The sequence below is a fragment of the Mangifera indica genome, chromosome 18 (assembly GCF_011075055.1).
Source record: "Mangifera indica cultivar Alphonso chromosome 18, CATAS_Mindica_2.1, whole genome shotgun sequence".
NCBI lineage: Eukaryota > Viridiplantae > Streptophyta > Magnoliopsida > Sapindales > Anacardiaceae > Mangifera > Mangifera indica.
Genome location: NC_058154.1, coordinates 13021810 through 13045093, shown reverse-complemented (window position 1 = coordinate 13045093; position 23284 = coordinate 13021810). Strand labels below are relative to the sequence as shown.

The following is a 23284-nucleotide window of genomic DNA, read 5'->3' as shown; positions in this document are numbered from 1 at the left end:
TTCTTATCATGTAATTATTTTTTTAAAAAAGTATATCAATTTATATTGATAATATATATTATACTATATAATATACATTATATTGTATTATATATTTATTGTATTGACAATTTTTTATACGTCTCATGATTTATATCATACCATTATTTATATATATCATCTCATATCATAGAATAATATGTATTATATATCATAAGATATTAATAATTATAATTCATGCGGGTTTTATAATTTTTTTTTAGTGTTAAAGCCGGTAAAGCATCCAATGTCCTGATAAGTCACACGTTTTCTTAGTTATTTATGGTAAAGATTTATATTTAAACAATGTTGAGGTTGTGATCGGATCATCAATTTGATTGATCTAATTGGAAAAGGCCTGTATCAGACAGTTGACCGCGTCAAAGCCTAGCCAGTCTGGTTATAATATAAAACAGTTGGCTATTAACGTGGACAAATTGTTGTGAAGTTGGCATGGCATGTGTTATTGAATTGGTGGATGAAAGCATGATTTTTGATGTTTAAAATGTAGAAAAAGACAGACCAGGCATATATATATCATTTCAGTTTGCCTCGGAAATTTCGACTTGAATCCAAAGTAGACTGAGTCCATGGCTTCAAAATTCATATTTGCAAACCCAACGAATTTTCTTGTATGTTGACAAGCTGCCCTGCCCACGTTTTTTTTTTTTTTTGTTCCTTTCAGTGTTCGGTTTTGTGGATGGTTTCTTTCCCTTTCCCCCTTAACTAAAGCCCTGTGTGTATTAAGAAGGTACAAAAACAATATAAAATAGAAAAACTTGATAATGGGAACTTAGTGATCCCCCCTAAAAAGGTGTCGGTTGATCTCCACCTTGACAAATGGTATAACAGTATGTCAGTTAAAAAACTACCTACTCAACCGGAATTGACCTGTTATCTTGAGGAGAGTTATCACGGGTTCTTTGCTGCAAATGGCAACCAAGGTTTATTCCTTGCTCCTTCATTCTCTCACCACTAAACCCTAAATACTTTACAATTTCCCTGTAACTCCATCACATCGCACACAAGCCTGCAACCGCCCCCAACGCAGCACATAGTACCAAAGGACCGAAGATCAGCAAGTGGTGTTGGCTTGAAACTACTTTATTCAATTTTGAGAGTTTCTGTCATAATTTTTCTTTTCTGATCACTTTCCTTTTTATTCTTCTTCTTGTTACCATTTACCGTTCAAAATAATTTGAATTTATACATAATTTGATGATTCTAAATTTCAGTTACACTCGAACTAAACCTTATTTAATTCAATTTGAGTCCAACCAAACCCACCTCTATTCAAGTCCAACTTCAGGGAATAAATAAGTAAGTTAAATATATTATTAGATGAATATGAGATCCCAATCCTACGGTACCTTTTAGTATTATTATATGTATGTTAATACGTACAGGCAACATTCTCACCTTAAAACAGGATTTTCCCGAATAGGCAAAACAGTTGAAGAATCAAATCTTGGTTATTAATTTTATTAGTTTCACATGTCAAGGATCCTGAAAAGATCCGAGGGAGGTTCCTCTCCTGATCTGTTTTCATCGTGTTGCCATCAATACTTCTTTGACCTCAACAATTTCATTTACATGTTTTCTAACAATTTCCCCCACAAAAAATTCTCACCACTAGAAGAAAATAAAAATTGAAGGTTGAACTTTCCATTACCTTTTGTTGCAAGTAAAATGGGTACTTGAAGCTATTACTTGGGCAAGTGATAATGCCTCAAATCTCACTTACCAGACTTCAAAGAATAGGGACGAGTTTCCCAGAACAAGGAATACAACAAAAAGCAAATTTCCTTTTCCCCAGATCGCATTGGATTGAATCCAAGCCTGCAAACTTGAGATCAAAATATTTTATATCGATTATCAATTTTGTGTTCAATCGATATAAGTATTCCTTCTATAACTAAAGCCATCAGAATGGTTTGGCGACTTGCGGAAGAGATTTAAGAAGAGATGCTGAAGGCCTTCGCACAGTGTGATTGAGCAAGATCATAAAAGTCAGAAGAGTCAAAGCCCCAGCCTGATGTGCAGTGCCAAGTGAAACGGGAACATATGAGAGAAGTGTTGAAATCCCTAAAGTCACCTGCAATGATTCCAACAAACGAATTTGTTAAACAGGAATAAGCCCAATCCGGTTTAGAATAAAAATTTTCTGCTTATGAAATGATAGAATCACCTAGGCCATTTGATAAACAAGAGTAAAGGTACACTAAATAATCACCTGAAGAGCAGCCATGCCAACTGTGGTTCCTATCATCGACCGGACTGCAGGATGTATATCCAACTTTCTTGTTGACAGCCATAAAGCACCAATAGCAAGCAAGGAGGTTGTGGCAAGGATACGGTGATCAAGCTGCACATATTGAAAATGCACAGTAGTGATGAAAATTTTCATCTAATGTTCCAAGTTATCCACTACAAAATTTCTAAACAGCAAGTCTAGCACCTCAAAATGCACAATTACTTAAACATGAATTAATATGATTTCTTGTATATGCATATTGCAATATTTGATATAGGCACACTTCTTTAAAGACTGGGTAGGGGAGTTTATGTTACAGATTGAGCTGACAGTTTCCCCTGATAAAAACCTAACAGAAAATACAAGCAGCACTAATTATTTTTTTCCTTGATTAGATATTTAAGTGGCAAAGAGAAATTTTAAATGAAATCCTCTTCCCTTCCTCTTCCTCTCAAATGTAATTTTAGTTCAATTCCCATCTCTGCCAAACAATTTAGCCTCAACAAAAAGCATATGAAAAAAGATCCATAAAATCATAACATTAGTTACCAAACAGTGATATGAAATCTTAGACAGAGAAATCACCTGAACTGTTGATGTATTTTCAAAGAAGTTGCGAATTAGTGGCTTCATATCAAACACGTCATCAGGAATCCATGTATCCCCCATCTTCGGAAAAGTATTATAAGCATGGCCCTGGAAAATCAGCACAGAAGCATAATTTTCAATTGTTTCTAAGCAGGAAATTTGTACCATTCACTAGATTCATGTGAGAGACCAGAAAAAAATACAATTAATAATAGTAACATACAGCATCATTTCCTGCAACAAAAGCGCCTGAGACAGCTGTGATGCCTACAATAATGCTCACAGGAAGGGCAAGCTTTTTCACTTTTGCTGCCCCATGAACCCATGCAACCGATTCTGCTGGTGGTTCAGGCATAACAACAGAGAGAGCAGTCCAAACGAGGCCACTGTAGATGACAAATGCAGAAGTGAGATGGGCCGCCAGACGGTAAGGGCTCACTCTAGGCTCAGAATATTCAGAAGGTGGCTCCTGGAAAAGACAATATTCAAGGCTTGAAATACTCCCGAAAAATCTGAATGGAAAAGAAACAGCAGAGCAGATAAAGGAAGAACAAATAGAACAGCTTCTCACCTCCAAACCACTTTTAACCATCCACCACCCAATTAGTCCCTGACCAGCACCAAGGGCAAAAAGAGTAGACAGTCTCAGTCCAAGTCGTAAGGTAATATATCCCTTACGAAGAAAATATGAAAATGGCAGAGCAAAAATGATACCCAGTCCCCTTCCCCACATACGATGTGCATATTCCATCCAATAAATAAATTTGAAATCTTCAACACTCATCCCTTTGTTTACACTGCCAGAGATCAAGAAACAAGTAAAATCACTAAATTTATAGAGAAATTCTTCCAACCAAAAATGTTGTTCCTTCAACTGCATCGAACGCATCCCATTAAACAAAAGACAACAAACATACTATATATAAACATGCTATCAAAATTAGAATGCTTACAAAAATATCTTGCTCTATCACTAACTACAGTGGATTAAATAACTTTATAGCATTTAGCACTTACTAGAGGATTCATAACAAAAACTAGAATATAATTTCTCACCACAAGCTCACAGAGAGTTCATATGCTAATAAAAATGCAAAATTTATGTCACTTACCGCTTATATTCAGGTGACTGCTTATATTTCTCAAATTCCTGCAACCATTCCTCATCTGATAGAGGAGGGAGGCCACCAGTGAATTTCCAGTCAGTCATTGAAAGACCAGATCGTGTTAGTCGAGTGATGCCACCAAGCACCACCATACTAAACACCCAAGCAGCAGAGACAAAAAGCCAGGTCCCAACCATTTTCTGAGCTCGGGGACCTCCAGTTACAAGTAGCTTCAATCCCTCCTTAGCTTCCATGCCTACAGTGGCAGCAGTCGACAAGCCCCTCAAAGATGGCACATTATATCCCTAACACCAACATTATAATTTCCTTATAGTCCTATTAAGCATATTACTCAGTATCAAATTAACTAATTGATCATATAAAGCATGTAAATTATAAACTTTTACAATGTCAATCTAGCTCAAAGATAACACATGAACATTACTCCCCTAAAAGGACCCACAAATTGGCAAGATCATATCTTTTAAATATGATCTAAAAATCAAGGAAAAATATAAATACCCAGGAAGTAAATTTTGCATTTTGATAAGAAAATGAGGGAAACAAAGTGAGAACCTTAAAGAGAGATCTGAATCCATAAAGGGAACTCCTTGCAAGTGTAGATGAGGATGATGAAGAAGAAGAAGAGAGAGAAGCTCTAAACGAGGTCGTTTCTTTGAGGCTGGATGCGATGGTGTTCACACAAGCTTTGTTTCTCTTAAGAATGGTGGAGATCACTCTGCTTTGAAACATGACGACGACGACGAAGTGATGGTTTCTCTGCTGAAACTAGGGGTTTAGAGGTTTATGCGCTTTTCAATTAGAGAATAATATCTAGTTGCCTAACAATAAAACGACAGCGTCCCTCTTTTTTAAACCCTTTTTAACTCAAATGTGCTATGTTAATGTAAAACAGGTAAGGCAGAGATGGATGCCGGTCGATCTGATGCTAACTCATTATGATGTTTAGCTTGATCAACAAAACTTAAAAGATTCAATTTCGCTAGAGTTTGAGGTTTGCAAGCTTCACAATACCAAACTTTTCTTATTCCACCTATTCTTCTTTTTATTAAATTTTTTATTTTTCTTTAACAAATCTTCTTCTAAAACTTGTCTTTTTTTTCTTTTATTTGAAGTCATTATTAACTAATCAATTAAACTGAACTTGTACTCTAACTGATTATTTGATTTTAAATTAAATTTAAATTGATATTTTATTCAAATTTATTTCGATTTGAATCTGTTATCTATTTAACGTAACAAAACATTTTGAAAACTAAAATAATAAATATGTAAGGGTGATGTCCTACCAATTCTATATAATCAAGTTTAGTAACAAATATTATTTAAACATTTTTCGGTTTTATTCTCTCGCCTTTTAAGTTTATAAATTTTCTTTCATATGCCGCTATTGAAGTTAAGTATCTTTTGGGTAGGCACCTGCGGCCTCTTCTGGTTGAAACATATCACAGATTTAAAAAAAAATTAACTGCAACGAACATTAAGATCATATCATTTCCTTGGATAATTGGGTTACAGTTGTTATTGCACAAACAACTATCATTTCATGATGAAAGAAAGAGGAAGCTTGCAGTTGCCGTAGAGAAACCAATAGCTATCTTCTGCATCTTTCTATATTCTTTATACTTGTGTTTGTGTTTGAATCCTCATACATAGCTCAGTAGTTAAATTCCAGATGTACAATTCTTCCTCTGGAACTCTGAGAGTAAAAGTGAGAAGACCACATTGTTCCTCATATTCGAATTGTACTTCTTTGCCAAATAGACTCGATTCAAATTCTAGCAATTGCAATTGCCAAATAGCTCTTCCCAAACTTTCTTCGGAAAACAATCTCTCCTCCTCCGTTCTTCACCACAAAGGGGCCCTAAAGAATCGTCAAAACCCATCTCATAATCATACATTTTACGAGAAACAGGATCCGACAATGTCTCATAAGCCTGCTGAAGCTCAACGAATCGTTTTGTGGATTCTTCTTTCGCCACAGAAGGACAAACATCAGGGGGATACTGAAGAGCCATTCTCCTGTACGCCTTCTTTATCTCATCAAACCCTACGCTTTCTGAATTATCGAGCGAAAGCACTTGATAAAAACTGCTTTTACTTCCTCTTTGAACAGCCATTTTGCATGAAGCAGGTTCTAAATGACATCCAATCTTTTGCCTGGCCAATTTTTTGTGGGTAATCGGACTTGGTTTTGTTGCATAAGGACTCATTTGCAAGGACATGATTTTCTTATGAGAGAAGGAGAGATGGACTGAAGTTGAGAGAGCCGGGAAAGATAGAGTTGAGGATTGATAAATTATGTAGTCTGTATTATGATAAGTTAGGCATGGCATTGGATTAAGAAAAAAACAAAACCAGAGCATTGAGGAAACTTTGACATGCCTGGACAAATCCCGCATTGATGTCGCATGGAATAAATGTTAGGTTTGTTTATATATAATACATAATTTGAGGATGTTATAAAAAGATTAGTTAAATAATTTCTAAACTCTTTCAATATATTTTTTTGTTGCTAATCTTAAAAACAAAGTTATGAAAACTATATATATGAATTGGATAACATTTTTACAATAGATCAGACTTTTTGAATATTAATATTAAAAATAGTATTAGAGTCATTTTTCATGTTCTGTTGAGTAACATTGGACCTTAACGAGGATGTCGAGTTGTGGTAAATATATCACATTTACAGGCAAATCCCACTAAATCTAGAAAAGGGGTAAATGTGACACTTTTAAACAAATTTCATTTCAAAAAAATAGGATGAATATGTTGAATTTCTATATGCATATCACATTACTTAAGGTTTGGATAGATATTAAGTTTGTATGTATATCTTACATTACTTAGAATGATAAAATAAGATTGATTAAATAAACTGTGAACTCTTTAAATATAACTTAATCCTATGGGTATGCTTCATTTGGTAGGTGTCATGTGAAGATATATGACAATCACATAGTTCACTAATACACATGGGAAGACCTACTCATCTTCTCCGATTTCGTCGAAGATGGCAAGAATACTCACATGCAATACCTTATCTTTTAATAGTCTAACTTAACCAAACAAATTAAACATATAGTGTGCTTGTGGTTTGCTATGCCCACAATCTAGCTCAGTCTTCATCGCCTTCAAGGCTACGCCTAAATGTTTGTCCTTCATGGATTCAACGAATCCTTCCATATTCTCATTACACAACAAATACTAATGCAAGTTCAAGTCTCATGCAAGAGACTTAAATGCACACACTAACTCCTTCTAGTGTGCCTAATTGTTGTGAATGGTGGAGATTTTGCTTAGATAGGTGTAGGTGGGATATATATTTCGGTCGAAATTGACATCTTATAAAGAAGAGACAAGCCATGTTATCTTAGATACAATATTGAACATATATACCTTTATTTGTTGAACCCACCACCTTCCTCATTACTTCCATCCTAAAAACAAAACAAAACAAAAATGGATTTGTCCGGATAATTCATATTTTGGAAATCTCTTTGAATTATTCTAAAATTTACAATCCATCTTTAACAATATACACACATATTTATATATGTTGTGCGATTATACTACTCTTTAATTAAACTCATGAAAGTAATATAAAAAAAGTGACTAACCACTATATAGTGACTAAGTATATGAATTATACAAAATGATAAACAATGTATGTGATGTAATTAGAAGTGAGATTGGACAGAGTCATCAATTCTCATCCTTGCCCTAACATGCCAAATTCATATTTTATAATCATTTCATTTATGACGTCTTTAAACAAATCTCATATTAACAAAATATTAGAGAGATATTGAATCTATCTATATATCTCATATCACTTAGAGATGAGACGATTTAACTGGTTAAATAGTATGTGAACTCTTTAGTCTATTAAGACACGTTTTAGGTTGTAAAGTCTATATACAAAACCATAATGGATTACATGTATATCTAAAATGGATAATATTTTGACAGTAGGTCAAACTATTGAACCAAAGATATTACAAATGGTATCAAAACCGTTTCACGTGTCCTCTTTAGAGATGGTAGGGTAAACCTCAACGAGGATACTAAGTCTTGTAAGAAGTTATGAATATGACACATTTAAGCAAATTTCATATCGACAAAGTACAAGAGAGACCTAGTTAAATAGTATGTGAGCTCTTTAATTTGTCAAAATTTATTTTAAGTTGTAAAATCCAGTAATAAAACTATAACTGACTATGTATCTAAAATAGATAATATCTTGATAATGAGCTGATTTATTAAATCAAATATATTACATTATTATATTCTTTTTTTTATCTTTGTTCACAATTAGATTAGTATCACTAGCTGTCAATTTAGGAGCCCACAACTATACAATTTTTGTGTAAAAACAAAAAAAGAGGGAAACTAGATCAACGGTGTAAATTCATTGTACTAAGTTTAAAAGTATTCAGCTGTGTAATTATATGATTATCTCCATGTTCTTGTTTTAAAAATATAAATAGAGGATTGGACTAAGTTGTTATCAATGAATTGTTCATATATAGTAGTATTATGTTATAATTTTATATATAAATAATAATATATTATTATGTGATTATATAATTAAAAATTAAAAAAATAATATATAATAATATAATGATATATTATTGTTTATATACAAAATTATGTATATAATTTTATTGGTTAATATATGGGTGAAATTTATTCTATTATAAATTAAACATTTACCTAATCACTTTTTAAAAATATAATCTTAGTTTATTTTAATATTTAAAATTTGACAGTTCAAATATTTTAGTTTTTTTTTTTTAAATCCTCACTCAATTATTAACCTTAAATAATATTGAAAACTATCATAATATTTTTATATGTATAGTGTTTAACCAACGGCGTAGTTTTCTGACATTTTGTTTTCTATTATAAGAAAATTGTTATGGAGCAGAATTTTATACATTTTTAGCGGAGAATTTTGGTTGAAATCTCATACGATGTCGTTTTCATAACATCTCGAAATTTGATCTACAATTTAATATACAATAGATTATATTAACTTGAGGAGAGGTACACCGCTTGACCGATTCCATAGTGTCATCAATTAATTATATTTAATTTGTAGAGGCTTCATATTAATTTTTCATTAATATATTTTTACTTTTTTCTACCTTATAATTTAATTACAAAAGGGATGGCTTCTAGAAGGGTTTTTTTGAGCTATTATTGAATTGCATGTCCCTTTCTTGCAAAAATGAAAATTTTAAAGGCTTCTAGAAACTCTCTCAACTGCCAAAGTAGCTACAGCCAGCGGATAACTCTTAAGCGCCTGTTGGAGCTTTGGAGTGGCTTGTCGCTTTCTGTGTTAATCACCGTTGGATGTCGAATTGGGATTTCTGTATGCGAATCCGACGGTTTACATAGTCCTAAGCAGTTTTTACCTTCTAGAAACTTTGCCACGTGTTGGCTCCAAGTTATGAGAAGGCTGTCGTCTAAGCCGCCACCCTGCCTAAACGAAAGTTTAAAATTAGAAGTTGGCTTATTGCATTATCCACAATAAAAATAATTCATTAATACAAAAATAAAAGTGTAATTTATTTAAGAAAATAAAAAAATAATTATAAATATTTTGTAGATATTATACAATATATTATTTGCTAAAAATTAATAAAATTACATTTTTAAAATAAAATAAATTTAATAATTTTTTAAAAATTTTTGACCTACACATTTACATTTGATTCAGTATAAATGACATCTTATCAAGTTAAATAAATTGTATTGTCATATATTTTGGAGAAAACTTTTAAAACTTGAGAGGGTCAAATAACCCTTCTTGATAACCTCTCATTTATTCATAAATACGATACAATGTTACAAAATTTAGTTGATCAATCATTAAAGTTGGATATGATTTGTTCAAATTCAAATTTTGATCAAATTAATCATATCGAGTAAAAGATAAGACTTTTTTTTATTGAACAAATTGATTTAGATCAAAGCTAAAGTGTATATATATATATATATATATATATATATATATATGTCAAGTTCGTGTCTCAACTCCTTAATCTCAAACTAATTTTTTGAATTCGAATTGATTTTTAATTAAACTTTAATTGAATTCCACTTAGATAAAATTTACCTTATTGATCACATAAAAATCACACATAATAAAGACTTTCTCCTTAAATTTTGGGAGTGTTTTCATTTCAAAAAATATTAAATTTATTATTAAGTGAACAACAAATTTGTTACTTATTAGCAAATATATATATTAATATTAAAAAATAAACAAATGGCTAAGAAGGAAGCCGAAGCCGAAGCCAACTTGAGAAAGGCTAAAGCTTCGAGAAAGGAACACAACGGGCGTCCACTGATTTTTGTCAAAACGACAACGCAAACACACCCGGTTTCCATATTCGTTTTGGCATTATTTGACCTCTATATATCTACACGCACTTCTTCCCCTTCCTTCTATATACATTCAGACGAAATTCTTGTACGACTCAATCATGTACGCCACTTTAAACACACCCATAATCCAGCCATTCTTTTTTTCGCCCCAATCACCGCGCAAAATCGCCCTTTCCCCAAATTCAGCCCGGTGTCCCGGCCGAAACAAGCGAAATCCATGCCCGTCTGCCGTTTCGTTCACGGCCGAGGAATCTGTGGCCGTGGACACGGTCGGGGGGAGCTTGTACGGGGTTCTTAGAGTTGAACCAACGGCGACCTTGAGAGAGATTAAGACGGCGTATCGCACCCTGGCGAAAGTTTACCATCCCGATTTATCGGCGGAGCGCACAGCCGATGGCCAAGATTTTATCGAGATCCACAACGCTTATGCCACTTTGTCGGATCCAGCGGCGAGGGCGGTTTATGATCTGTCTTTGGCGGGCAGTAGTAGGAGGACAAAAACGGCGTCGTTTGGTTTTTCGGCTGGTGGCGGATTTTACCCGAGTCGAAGATGGGAAACAGACCAGTGTTGGTAGCTGGGTTTTTTGTTTAAGTGACCCGACATCCCTTTTTTTAACAGGGAAAAGAAAATACAGATTTTTTTTTGAGGTATTAAATTTCTATTTTTTCGATGTTGGGGGTGCCACTGAAAATACATTGTAAATTAATCAAATAAACAACTTTTGTTGGAATTATTTTTGCCATTAAAGCTATGTTTTTTCTGCCCTATGGTAGTTGCGAGTGAGTAGGGTTTGAGATGATTTAGATGGAACTCTGAACAAGATTCAAATCTAAAGGAATTAACCTGAAATTGATGAGTTGAGTAGTAGCCAATTTAATTTAAAAATAATTTAATTTACAATGGTTTAAATTTAAATATTTAAATAAATTTTAATTTAATTTTATTATAAAAATAAATTTATATCTCTAATTTAAATTTAATTCATTTGGGTTGAAGTTTGTTTTATTAGAATCTAATCCAAACTGATTTGTTTGACACATTTCAACTCATTATTATGGTTAGGTGCACAAAAAATATCTAACTTCTTCTTGGCAAGAAAAGCAGTCTTTGCCAGAGTGCTTTTTTTAAGAGGGCTTGGTGGGAGAAGCATGTTCCATGGAGAGAAATGATTTTTAGTAAAGGTGCTTTGGCAAGGCCGCACGCTGTTTCGATATTTTTTTTAAAGATTTTTTTAAATTAAAAAGACTCAATTTAAGATTAATTTAAAATTAATTATTTAAGACTTAAATATTATTTAAAAATAATTTTTTTAAATTTAATAAAATTATTATATATAATTTTTGTGTATAAATAATAATACATTATCAGATAATTAAATATCAATTTATCTTTAATTTTTAACAATTTAATTATATAATGATTTATCATTATTTATATTGATTTATATTTAATTTTTAATTATTTAATTATATAATAATATATAATATTATACATAAAAAATTATATATATAATACTACTTCTTTAAATTTAATATAAATTTACTTAAAATCAAATAATTCAGAGCGAATACATTTCCATTGCAAGACAGCCTATTTGGTTATTAATTAATTCTTGTCCAAGTTATTAGAAAAGCATGAACAGGGAAAGCTGACTTGATATAGACAGAATGTAGGCTTGCAAAATTGTCAGCCATCCCCCATGTGCATTCATGACAATATCAGTCTTCTCAACAACAAACACGTTTGAGTGTACATCTAAGATACAAATTGGATATGCTTGGAATCGTAAGGTAAATACCTCTTTATCAACTTTATTAAATCTTCAATGCTATATTTAAGTTCAGCTATATTTGAATAAGAGTCAATTTAATCTCAATTTATTTTATAAATAAACAATATTATTAAAGAAGAAGAAAAAAGAATTGTCAAATCAACTCAAACTTAACGCATTAGAGATGAATACCTATTTCTACCCTACTCCTAATGTTAGATGAGAAGACAAATCGGATTAGGTCGTGTTGTGCTAAGTCTTGCTAAAAGATGATCCTCCTCTGCCTTGTTTACCCGACTCAACACCAAGGTCTGGGACATACCTTGTGTCCTAGACTCTGCCTTTATGGCATTTTTAGTTGGCTGACCTATGTGATTTGCAAGGTGGCCTACCAAAAATTAATCTTTTACTTTTCTTTAGTGTTTTATATGTTTTTAAAATTGGCCAAAGGACTTTTTCCAACCCAAGGTATGCTGCATTATTAAGTTTTCTTCTTTTAACTTTGATAATATCAAATACCCACCCATGAGTAGTTAAAATTAACGAAACTCTAACTCTTTGAAATTTTATCTTTTTTTACTCCTTAAACTTTAAAAACTAAAAGTTTCCTCCAGCTCAAGTTTTTAAAAATGACAGTTTCATCATAGAGTTTCGTTTTGAAATCTTCGACTCCATTGTTGGTAGCCTCTCTCTCTCGAAACATTCTCTCCCTCCGACGGTCCCTCTCCTCCTATTTGGATACTCGATTGATGTCGAAAAAATGATAGAAGACGAAGAGCTTTGTCTGGGAAGAAAACAGCTTCGTCTTTCACTACTTCTTTGACGTCGATCAGAGATCCAAATGGGAGGAGAGGGACTGTCGGAGGGAGAGGCCGCCGGCAATAGAGTCGGAGATTTCAAAACGAAACCCTAGGATAAAACTGTCATTTTTTTAAATTTACGCTAAGAGAAACTTTTAGTTTTTAAAGTTTAGGAGAATAAAAAGAGATTATATTTTAGTTTCTTTTTAATATTATAGAGAAAATGATGATTTTACCTTCCTATAATTAATTTTAATTGTTTATGAGTAGGTATTTGATATTATTAAAGTTAAAAGGGAAAAACTTGACAAAATCGAATACCTTGGGTGGGAAATAGTCCTTTGGCCTTTCCCCATTTTGTAAATTATATCGGGTTGATCCGCAAGTCTTGCCTATAGGTCGCAGCCTGTTTTAAAAGCAGACTTCGGCACAGGCCCCAAGCCCCTAGGGCTTTTTAAGCATCGATGGGCCAGCACGGCCATTGCCAGGTCTACATTGTGTTGCTGTTGTATGTCTATATTAGATCAGTGATGTTGTTGATGAACAGATTAGAGCGAAACGTTATAATCGGTAGAGGAGATAAAGGAAATATGAAAGATTTCGGTGATGTCCGGTTGCATCTCAGCAATGACACCTTACTTACCTTACCACATCACAAAAAGTGTTCACAGGAAAAACGATTCCTTTTTCTGCTTGAACTCTTATTAAACTTCACCAATCAGAACCAGAAACATTAAAAACAAAAACAATTGCCCTTTTTTATTGCTTACCTTTTAAGCCAAATATTCCTATAACGTTCAAGTCTTGTTCTTCTTCCTTCCTCCGTAACTTCCTATAAATTTACTCACAACCCACTTCCGAATCTTCAAGATCCAAACTTTGTAGGGTGTTAGTGAGCTACTTGAGCTGTTCTCAAAAGGGCATTGTGAAGATGTGTTGCGGAACCAAGATGTGCATGTTCTGTATTTGTTTGATAGCTGTGGTGATTCTTATCGGATTCCTTTTCGGATTCGGAGTTTTCAAAAAAGCCTTTCACAAGGCTAAGGATACTCTGCATGCTTGTGATCCAAACATTCATGGCTCTCTCTGTGGAAAGGGAAGACCTTTCTTCAATTATGTTCCTCCTCCCACTCCCTTTTAGTTTGGTTCTTGATGGGTTGTGTGATTTGTTTTCTGGTTACTTAAATTAGGATGCAAAGATTGTGAATTTGCCATTGATGGATCTGTATTTGTAGTGTTTTGTGATAAGGGTTTTTTAATACAGAATTTGTTTATAATGTATTCTTTGATTGTGTTGATGAATTGTTTTTAATGTGATCTTGAATTTTGTTGTTGGGGTGGTTTTATTCGTCCCATTGAATATTACAGATCCAGAAAGATCCATACTTTGGACCATTGAACTCTCTTTGGATTAAGAATTTTGAGATTCTAATAGGATTGAAAGTCCCAAAAAGATTTTTAGTTTTCTTTTTTTAATATGCTCAGGTCAGCAGCAGCTGCATATTGCATTCTCGTCAGACTCTGTTGAATTGAAAATTTAAGATCTTTTTTTGCTGCCGAGCTGTCTTGCAAAAACATGTGATATAATGGTTATAGTTAAATATAACATGGATTATTTTGACATTCTAATCATGAGTTGATTCGAACCAAATAAACTCCTTAATAAAAGTTACTTCAAACTTGATTCAAATTTAGAATCTCCAGCTTGAGTTAGTATGCAATAATGTCCAAAAAAGGTAAACAGTAATACCAGATAAGAGGAAGAATTGCTGTCAGAGATTGATCTCGATAAATTGAAATTACTCTGATTCTAGTTTAACCCATTTGAGCCAAACAAAAAGTCAAGCCTAAACCGACCAAGTTTGGCTTAAATCCATCCATAATTATAATCAAATTGAAATTCCCAAAAGGTTTGTTGTGCTTTTTGATGCTCAAGCCAGCAGCTGCGTAAGAATCCATTAGGTTGAAATTTACAGTAATTTATAGCTGCCGAGTTGTTATTTTGACACCGCATACCAGAAGGCTCCAGTTTATCTCATAAAAATGCACATAAATTGCTTGGAAGTTCATGGCTTTACCAGATCGTTTATGAGAACAGACAAGATTTTATGACTCATAAACATTATAAATTGTTCTTGAGTCAAAACTTCAGGACTTCCGAATGTCCACAACATAACATGCTCAGTTAAATGGGTACTTTTTAACATTAAAATTTTGATTCTGCAGCCTGCTGATGCTCTCTCAGGCCGTGGACATGAATAGCATAAGCATGGCTACCACCTGATGAATTTGTGAGTGCATTTCTACAAAGGATTGAAACATTGCCGATAATCTTGCGTAAGCTCACAACAAAATTGATTCAATGCACATTTGTACATAGATAGATGATATCAGGTGGAAGCAGCTAAAAATTTCACAGAATTGTGCTTGCAGAGTAGTGATACTAAATTCCTCCTCTAGGTATATCCATTAGGTTTCTCTCCACTCTTTGCTGATCTCTTCTGCATGTCTGCATCGTGATGTTGAATTGCAGCATCTAAAGCCTACACCAAGGTGGAATTTGCCATGAGTTCCATGTTACATTAAGATAAAAATACAAACATAATCCAAGCTGATGGATAGAGAGAGCTGTTTTTCAACAATGTCAGGTACTTTACCAACACAAAAAATTATTTCTATCAATTAACTTTGGCAAATCAGCAATGTGATAGAGTGACGGGAAGACTACCGACAAGGCATCACCCGTATATTAGTTTAAAAGATATGAATGTGATTAGAAACCAAAATCAAATGCCACTGGTCCTGGGAGAACAGGAGAGGTTGAGTGGTTGAACCGAGTATTTGAGACGGGTGCTAACCTGTTGCATCGGACGAACAAGGAGGGAAACCTGGTGGCGCAGATCTGACTGCAAAGATTCCTTCAATTCCTGGAATTTGATTATGTGAGAAATATTGAGGTCCTTCATAAATCCATAAATCCTATGACAAAAGTTGTACAAATCAACATGATTTATGCTTCTACAATCAATGGTATGCACATTGATATATATGATATGGTTTCCTATCAAGTTAGCGACTGATTCAATGCAAAACCATGTGGAAGAAATAAGCCTAAGCTGTAAAATTTTGCAGGAAACATACCTCTAGCTGTGGATAGATATTTGACATGGCATCCTTCAATCTGGTTACCTGCATATATCAAAAAGGAATGAACAAAGATAAAAATTGTATATCCTCACCATGCGAAAACGAAATTCCAGATCTCTCAATAACATTTGCCTAATTACTGAAGTCTATGTATTAATAGGTCTACACTTCAAGCATCCCAAAGGAGGAAGAGACTTTTAAGCAATGGCCTGATAATTGTTTTATCTATGAAAACTTGAATGCCTTTACCTTAGTATAAAGATAAGGAGTGGTGATTGGATATGAAGACCAAAAATGCCTCAGTAATTCTTGAATAGTTGTCCAATGCTGCAGAGAATAACATTTTCTTGTAAACATGATTTCACGGGAAATCATACCAAAATCTAGCAAAAGAATAAATAAGTTCAACAAGAAACAAACATCTGACTTGCTGAATTAGAAGTCTAATACTGAGTATGTCATGCCATAAACTGGATAAAATCAAGAACAACCAGAAAATTTCATATATTTTGTAGAGTAACTTCCTTTTTTTGAATGGAAATAAAAAAGGACTACATTGATAGAATGAAAAACAGATACCAATAATTAATATGATTGAAGATAACTCACAAATAGAAGTTTCTCTCTAGTTATATCTGGCAATCTATCTAGAACACTCTCCCGAGGATTCTTCCCAAGATGATATTTGATGCTAGAGATATTGTGAGTCAACCCATTAAAAACCTACACACAATGTTGAACAGTTAAACACTTGCACGTATATCTATTCATTTCCATCAAAAACAGAATACTGATTATCATATCCAAATATGATAGTACCTTAACAGCAACATCAGAAGTAACTATTGGATCAGTTAGTCCATTTTCTTTAATCTCAGAAATAGCATTTCTCATAGAAGCATATGCTTCCCGGGTGTTGCAGCTTTGTGATTCCATCCTTGCTGATGCATCTCTGGAGGCTTTTAGTGCATTAACTTGTTGAGAATCAAAGTACTCCCAAGCATCCTAGTTCCATATATTCAACATAAATTATATGTGATGGCAATAAACTGATTGCAAATAGAGATAAGAAAGTCAAACCTTAATGCTAAGTGGGGCTACAGGAAGATTATCTGGTGGTTGGAGATCCTCAATTGGTGTCACCCGAGAGATTCTATCTACTCTATCCTCATTCTCGTTTCCAACAGCTCCTTCCTTGCCTATATTAAATAACAGTCTATCATCAACACTTCCTGCATAACAGATCTTGACCATGCAAGTGGCACCACTGCAATGTTGTATAATGGGGTAGGGAACTTAAACTCAAACGGGATAAAAGAACGGAAATCTAAACCATACTGACCCTGCTTTAATCGTGCAAGTGCCTCTGCTACAGCCTTTGTGTTGTCTTCCCTTTCAACATCTATATTCAGATTTACAAAAGTAAAGAAAAACACATACCTATAAGTTTATTGAAAAATAGCACAAAGGAAATTAAAAAAAAAACCTTGGCATGACATGTTTTGAGGATATATATATATATATACATATACATATATGTATGTATATATATGTATGTATGTATGTATACCATGATTCAAGGGAAAAAGGTGACATAAGATAAAGCTTCCAATAGATATGACTCAGCTAGCTAGCATTTCTGTGTAATTTAAGCAAGAAGAAAACAGAAAAGGCCAAACGACTATTTCCCACCCAAGGTTTAGTGTTTTCTCAAATGTCCCCCCTTTAACTATGGAAACACCAAACACCCACCCATGACCGGTTAGATTTAACAGAACCCTAACGCTTAAAAATTTAATTTCATTTTCCCCCCTAAAAGTTTAAAAACTAACATTTTTTCCCTAAGCTAAGTTTGAAAAGATTGCATTTTCCCCCCTAGGGTTTATTTCCAAACCCTTCTCCGTCGCTTTCTCCGGCGCCATCACCGGCCGTCTTCCCCTCCCAACGGTTTCTCTTCCACAGACGACCCCTCTCAACTCGACCTCAACGCATCCGATGCAGAGAGAAGCCGTCTGGGAAGAGAAATCGTCTTCCCAGAGGACGACGAGTCGTCTCGTCGTCTTGTCTTCGTCTGGGAAGACGTCGTCTTCCCAGACGACGACGACGACTGGGAAGACGAAGAACTTCGTCTTCCCCGACGAAGTTCTTCGTCTTCCACAGCTTCTCCGACTCCGATTGGAAGTCCAAATGGGAGGAAAGAGATCTCCGGAAGGTGAGGATGCTTTGGGAGGGAGAGATCGTCGGAAATGGAGCCAGAGACCGTCGGCAATGCTTCGGGAGGGTGAAACTGCGATTTTTGAAAACTTAGGCTGGGGGGAATTTTAGTTTTTAAAGTTTAGGGGGGGCAAAATATATTTTATTTTAGTTTATTTTTAATATTCTAGAGAAAATGACGATTTTACCCTTGTCACCGTTAGGGTTTTGTTAAATCTAACCGGCCATGGGTGGGTGTTTGGTGTTTCCATAGTTAAAGGGGGGAAACTTGTCATTACAGCATACCTTGGGTGGGAAATAGTCGTTTGGCCAACAGAAAATTGTATGGAGTGCCTTACCCACAGTTCTTCCTTCAAGAACAACGGCAGCATGCCGATTAAGGTCTTGCAGTAGAGTCCTTCTATAAAATTCATTTTGAGATTCATTTAATTCCTTGCTACCATCACGTAAAAGCCCATGATCCTGCAAAATGCAGATATGCATCTGATATTTGAAAATGAAACAAAAATGGTTCAAACCAATAAAAAATTAAAAGAAGCCCCCATCACACTTTTGACAGCAAATAAACTTTAAGGAGCAGTATATGCACTAATAATATAAAATAAAATTTATACTCAAGAGTCAAGACAGAGTTGGAAACTTGAAAATAACAAAAAATAATCTATCACAGATCAGGAAAAAGGAAGAAATAAACAAATGAAAATTGGAGAATGGTGTCATCCAACTTACAGGCAGATGGGTGTAATCATCCCCTTCATCAGCTTCCATGTCTAAGGTTGGATCAACCAGTCTAATCTGCAATGATATAAAGGCTGTTAACACAAAATATTATTGGACGAAAATAAAAGTCAGAAACCTTTTACATTTAAAAATTGTTAATGGAACAGGCAAGTATCAAAGATCCAGGTTTCCAAGAAAAGCACCTTCTTACGAACTTCCCTTGCCAATATATCATCTTCCTTAAGAAATACAGCAAGCTCCTCATCTTCAGCAGCTTCTGCTGCAACAGCATGAACATTTTTCGTACGGTTGAGGTATTCTGCTCTACAGTACTTAGTCCAGAATTCCACTTCTGTCATCTAAGATAAATATACCGCACCAAAAAAACCAAAGCAGAAATTCATAATTCTGAAGCAAATTGCCTAAAGAATTCAAAAGGATGTTCCAAGCTTGTCACTACCTTTTTGGGAACAAAATTTAAATACGCCCGATGAACAGCTGGTTTCTCCGAAAAAATCTGAAAGAAAATTTATGCATTTATACAAAAGATTCACAAGAAAAGTAATACACTAATAAGCCAAATTCTTAAACAGTATCTTCCAAACAACTTGAGAAGTCTTAAGTTACCAACTGACCAAAAAGATTAAGTTTAAAAGGGCCCAAAAACAATATTTACGCTCTAACATGATCCTTCACAGGCGCTTGCATATGAGTCAAACAAAATAACGACTATAAATACAATCATAATCACAAATACACTTAGTAAAATTTACCTTACACGATAGGGAGATTCAAACACAAAATCAGTTGGTCAATTTGGCTTTGACATAATGTTACATCACCTCTTGAGCTTACATATTAGGGCTCAAAAATAGAATTTAAGCGATTACAAACAAACAAAAATTTGACCCAAACATAAAAAATAAATAAATAAGATGAGACACAAACCTGTAAAATGATCTCCGGCGTCAAACTAAATGTAACTTTGTTTGTCTGAAAATTCCAAAAAAAGAGAGAGGGTGAGCATTAAAAATTACAACTTCCCAATAAAGTTTGAAGGCTAAAATTACAAGTTCAATACAAGAAATCAACTCTTAAAAATTTTTACCAAATAGAAATTGAAAAAGATAGCTTACCCGCCCATCAGTCAATGGTCTTATGTCTGAAATCATGACACTTTTAAAACCAACCCGTTGTTTTGACTTCTCGCTGGAGTCTCTATTCAGCAACTTCTGCATTAAGAATAAGCGGAAGAATTAAAATTATATGCTCTTTGATAATTATTAGGTTTTCCTAAGCACAGAATAATAACTCAAGGTAGATGTTCATCCTTTGGAAGAAACAGAAAGGTAAGCATCAATAGAAGAAGCTGAAATTTCCTAAGATAGATGGCAAGTTACTAATCATAAAAAGAATAACGTTTAACTATAAATCTTCAAAAGGAAAACCAACCTTCCTTGTTGCCCAAAATTCAGCTTCTGTGAAGATATTACCACCAACAAATTGCTGATGAAGTTTCTGCAACTCACTGCAGAGTTTAAAAAAAAAAAAAGTCATACTAAGCGAAGCTTATCAGATTTACTAGCACAATAGATTCGGCAGCACAAGTAGGATCTCAGATTAAACTATCATCATTAAGCCAAGTACATGAGTATATACAAAAGAAATAGGTGCTTAGTATCGCAAGAGTATAAGAAATAAATTACTTATCCTCTTGCAAGAGCTTAATTCGAAGCTGCATTTCTGCTGTGCTAAGTTGTTCATCAGCTAATGTAACAGGAGCTTTTTCAGTAGCAGTGCTTGAAGTCTCTCTGGACTTCTCAAGGACTTTGCCTGTTTGTGACAAAAAAATATATTGCTTTCAATTTTTATTTTGCAAAAGAAATAACAAAATACAGAGATTCAGTCAGCAACTATATAACAGCAATTTTTTTTTCTTTTAAAAAGTATATACTCAAACAAGATGCACTAACCACATAAGAACAAGAGGGAAAGTCATACATACTCCATTTGAGTAAACTCAGCAGTCTCATTATGCAATTTATTCAAATACAACTACACTAAAATATAAGACATCCCAAACATAAGGGTAACCAACACTAACTAACTAATATATTCTTTCTAAGAAGGCACTTATCCCTTTATCAAGGAGGTACACATAAACGAATGTCTTTAATGGCACAAGTAAAATAACCCAGAAAATAATGATAACAACAACACAAAGAGAGTAAAAACAGCAGTTCCATGAGTTTCAATGAATGAGTATTATACCACAAGAGAGCACATAAAAATCAAACAGAGCACTGCAAAGGAATTTAACCAAACAAAAACAACTCATACATAAAGCTTCCTTGCAATGAACATCTGCATCAATAAAACTAAGGAATGATCCAACTCATACATAGGTGACTAAAACTCTAAAATGTTTAATGAAATTAATGAGTCATACCCACAAAATCTCGGCAAACATGGAGATCAGCATAACTATCAAACTCAAAAATGTAGCTTCCCCCCTGAAACAGACACACACATTACTCAACACAACATAAACAAAAACAAAAACGTAACTTACACCTGACCCAAAAAAATGTGAAACACAAACCTGAACATTGGATAAATTAATCAATGGCGGCTTGTTTGATCCTTCCTTAGTATATTTATGACCTTTAAACAAAATCACATATAAAACATAACACCACTAAATGAATTAATATCATCAAACTTAGAACTTTTTTCAGAAAAACCCTACCTTGAATCGACTTGAACTCAACAACCAACTTAGTACCAGTGTTACGATTATCAGGCATGAACATTAATTTCTGCTCATTCTTTACAATACAACAACAACAAAATTAATCAATAAACAATGCATTAACAATCAATGAACATAAAAGAATGAAAACGATAACAAGTTGTGAAGAGAAAATGGGATAAACCATTCTAAGAACACCGGGGGAGCCGGGGTCTTTGACGGAGGTCTTGTACTTGGTTCGCTTGGTGACCTGCGAGCTTGACATCTTTAAGAATCGATCAATGAATTCAGTGGGGGGTGCAATTGAGAAATATAAAAGTAGCGATTTTGTTAATGTTCTTTGAATCAACTGGCTCAAGTTTCAATCTTTAGTTGAGGGAGTGATCTGCACTGAAAATTCTCAAGTGGGTTTGCATTGAGCAGATTGGTTGCTGAGTAATTGGCGTCTTTGAAGAGAACACGCAAAGAGAATAAAAGACGGGAGAAATTTATTGGGGCTGCTCTCTGTGTGCTTTTCTCGGGAGTTCTGAGAAAGCATGGCGTAATCAAATAGCATCAGTTTATCAGGACACCAATAGCAAATTTTGTACATGGGTCACTGAAAAATTTAGGGAAAATAACCAAATTTGGAGATTTTTTACCATGTAAATGTAGGGCTGGAACAAGAGCGATGTCGAAATCTAATCGAAGTCAAGGTTGTCAATACAAGGTCGACAGTATAAAATTTTAATTCCCTTAAAAAAAAATTTTATTTTATATTCAATATAAATTTACTTGAACATTTAGCCATGTAATTAAAGGATTAACCTTTTTTCAAAGATAATAACAATTGATAAAATAAACTTACATCATTTGATATTTAAGTTTTGTTTTTGAAAAGGTAAATGTTGAATATCTACTTATAAAGTGATGCATATTCGTATAATAAAATATGCATATTAATAATAAATATTATTAAATAATTTTAAATTAAAAATAAAATAATATTTAATCACATTACGAGAAATCATATTTAATATACAAGTTAATAATTATTATTTGTACATATAATTTTAATCTATGAGTTTCGATTTGAAGTTACAAATCAAAGAAATGTTAGCTTTAGGTCTCTGGGATGATTATAATTTCTAAGGATGACAATTCTTGGCTAACATAATGGAATATAAAGTATAAGAGTATGACATGTAATTGGTCCCAAAGTTCTACTTCAATGATGATATTGGTTGGTTTACATCATAGTAGATCTAGTGGTAATGTTTATTCAATTGATTTTTTTTTTTTTTTAATTCCTTGTATAGTGGGAGAATTCATAGAGGCAATTATACTTTTAATATTCCATTTGAAACACCTTAAGAAATGTATCACCATACTTCATAGTGCTTATATTTCTAATTTTGCTAAAATTGAAGCTTATAAAGACAAGTTAGGCAACCCTAAATAATACACTACTTGTCACTTTGTAGCTTCAATTTCTTTATGGATCATCATTGTTC

General features: G+C 33.7%; 5 protein-coding genes across 6 annotated transcripts; 2 read left to right on the top strand and 3 right to left on the bottom strand.

Moving 5' to 3' along the window:
- Nucleotides 1-1661: 1661 nt before the first annotated feature.
- Nucleotides 1662-4838, bottom strand: LOC123201410 (cytochrome c oxidase assembly protein COX15). Its single transcript, XM_044616902.1, has 7 exons — nt 4543-4838; nt 3973-4271; nt 3432-3657; nt 3084-3329; nt 2858-2968; nt 2252-2383; nt 1662-2113 (listed from the first exon to the last, which is right to left on the bottom strand). Exons 1-7 carry the CDS (start codon nt 4717-4719, stop codon nt 1943-1945), a joined length of 1362 nt encoding a protein of 453 aa, XP_044472837.1. The 5' UTR covers nt 4720-4838; the 3' UTR covers nt 1662-1942.
- Nucleotides 4839-5456: 618 nt separating this feature from the next.
- LOC123202354 (chaperone protein dnaJ 20, chloroplastic-like) lies at nt 5457-6390 on the bottom strand. Its single transcript, XM_044618240.1, has one exon. It carries the CDS (start codon nt 6387-6389, stop codon nt 5766-5768), a length of 624 nt encoding a protein of 207 aa, XP_044474175.1. The 5' UTR covers nt 6390; the 3' UTR covers nt 5457-5765.
- Nucleotides 6391-10431: 4041 nt separating this feature from the next.
- On the top strand, nt 10432-11117 carry LOC123201465 (chaperone protein dnaJ 11, chloroplastic-like). The gene has a single exon (XM_044616981.1). The coding sequence runs from the start codon at nt 10485-10487 to the stop codon at nt 10959-10961; it is 477 nt and encodes a 158-aa protein (XP_044472916.1). The 5' UTR covers nt 10432-10484; the 3' UTR covers nt 10962-11117.
- Nucleotides 11118-13422: 2305 nt separating this feature from the next.
- On the top strand, nt 13423-14239 carry LOC123201529. Its single transcript, XM_044617082.1, has one exon. The coding sequence runs from the start codon at nt 13890-13892 to the stop codon at nt 14097-14099; it is 210 nt and encodes a 69-aa protein (XP_044473017.1). The 5' UTR covers nt 13423-13889; the 3' UTR covers nt 14100-14239.
- An 804-nt stretch (nt 14240-15043) lies between these two features.
- Nucleotides 15044-22512, bottom strand: LOC123202411 (general transcription and DNA repair factor IIH subunit TFB1-1-like). 2 transcript variants are annotated; one of them, XM_044618341.1, is made up of 21 exons: nt 22433-22512; nt 21976-22317; nt 21789-21867; nt 21642-21703; nt 21489-21552; nt 20746-20872; nt 20492-20567; nt 20176-20271; nt 19988-20032; nt 19500-19556; nt 19243-19398; nt 19049-19114; nt 18658-18781; nt 17448-17507; nt 17186-17304; nt 16925-17110; nt 16715-16828; nt 16355-16432; nt 16100-16147; nt 15817-15937; nt 15044-15501 (listed from the first exon to the last, which is right to left on the bottom strand). In XM_044618341.1, the coding sequence occupies exons 2-21, from the start codon at nt 22054-22056 to the stop codon at nt 15428-15430; spliced, it is 1833 nt and encodes a 610-aa protein (XP_044474276.1). In that variant the 5' UTR covers nt 22057-22317; nt 22433-22512; the 3' UTR covers nt 15044-15427. The 2 variants fall into 2 exon arrangements, with proteins under 2 accessions (XP_044474276.1, XP_044474277.1); XM_044618342.1 differs by lacking the exon at nt 22433-22512 and having other exon boundaries at nt 15817-15885; nt 21976-22408.
- Nucleotides 22513-23284: the final 772 nt, after the last annotated feature.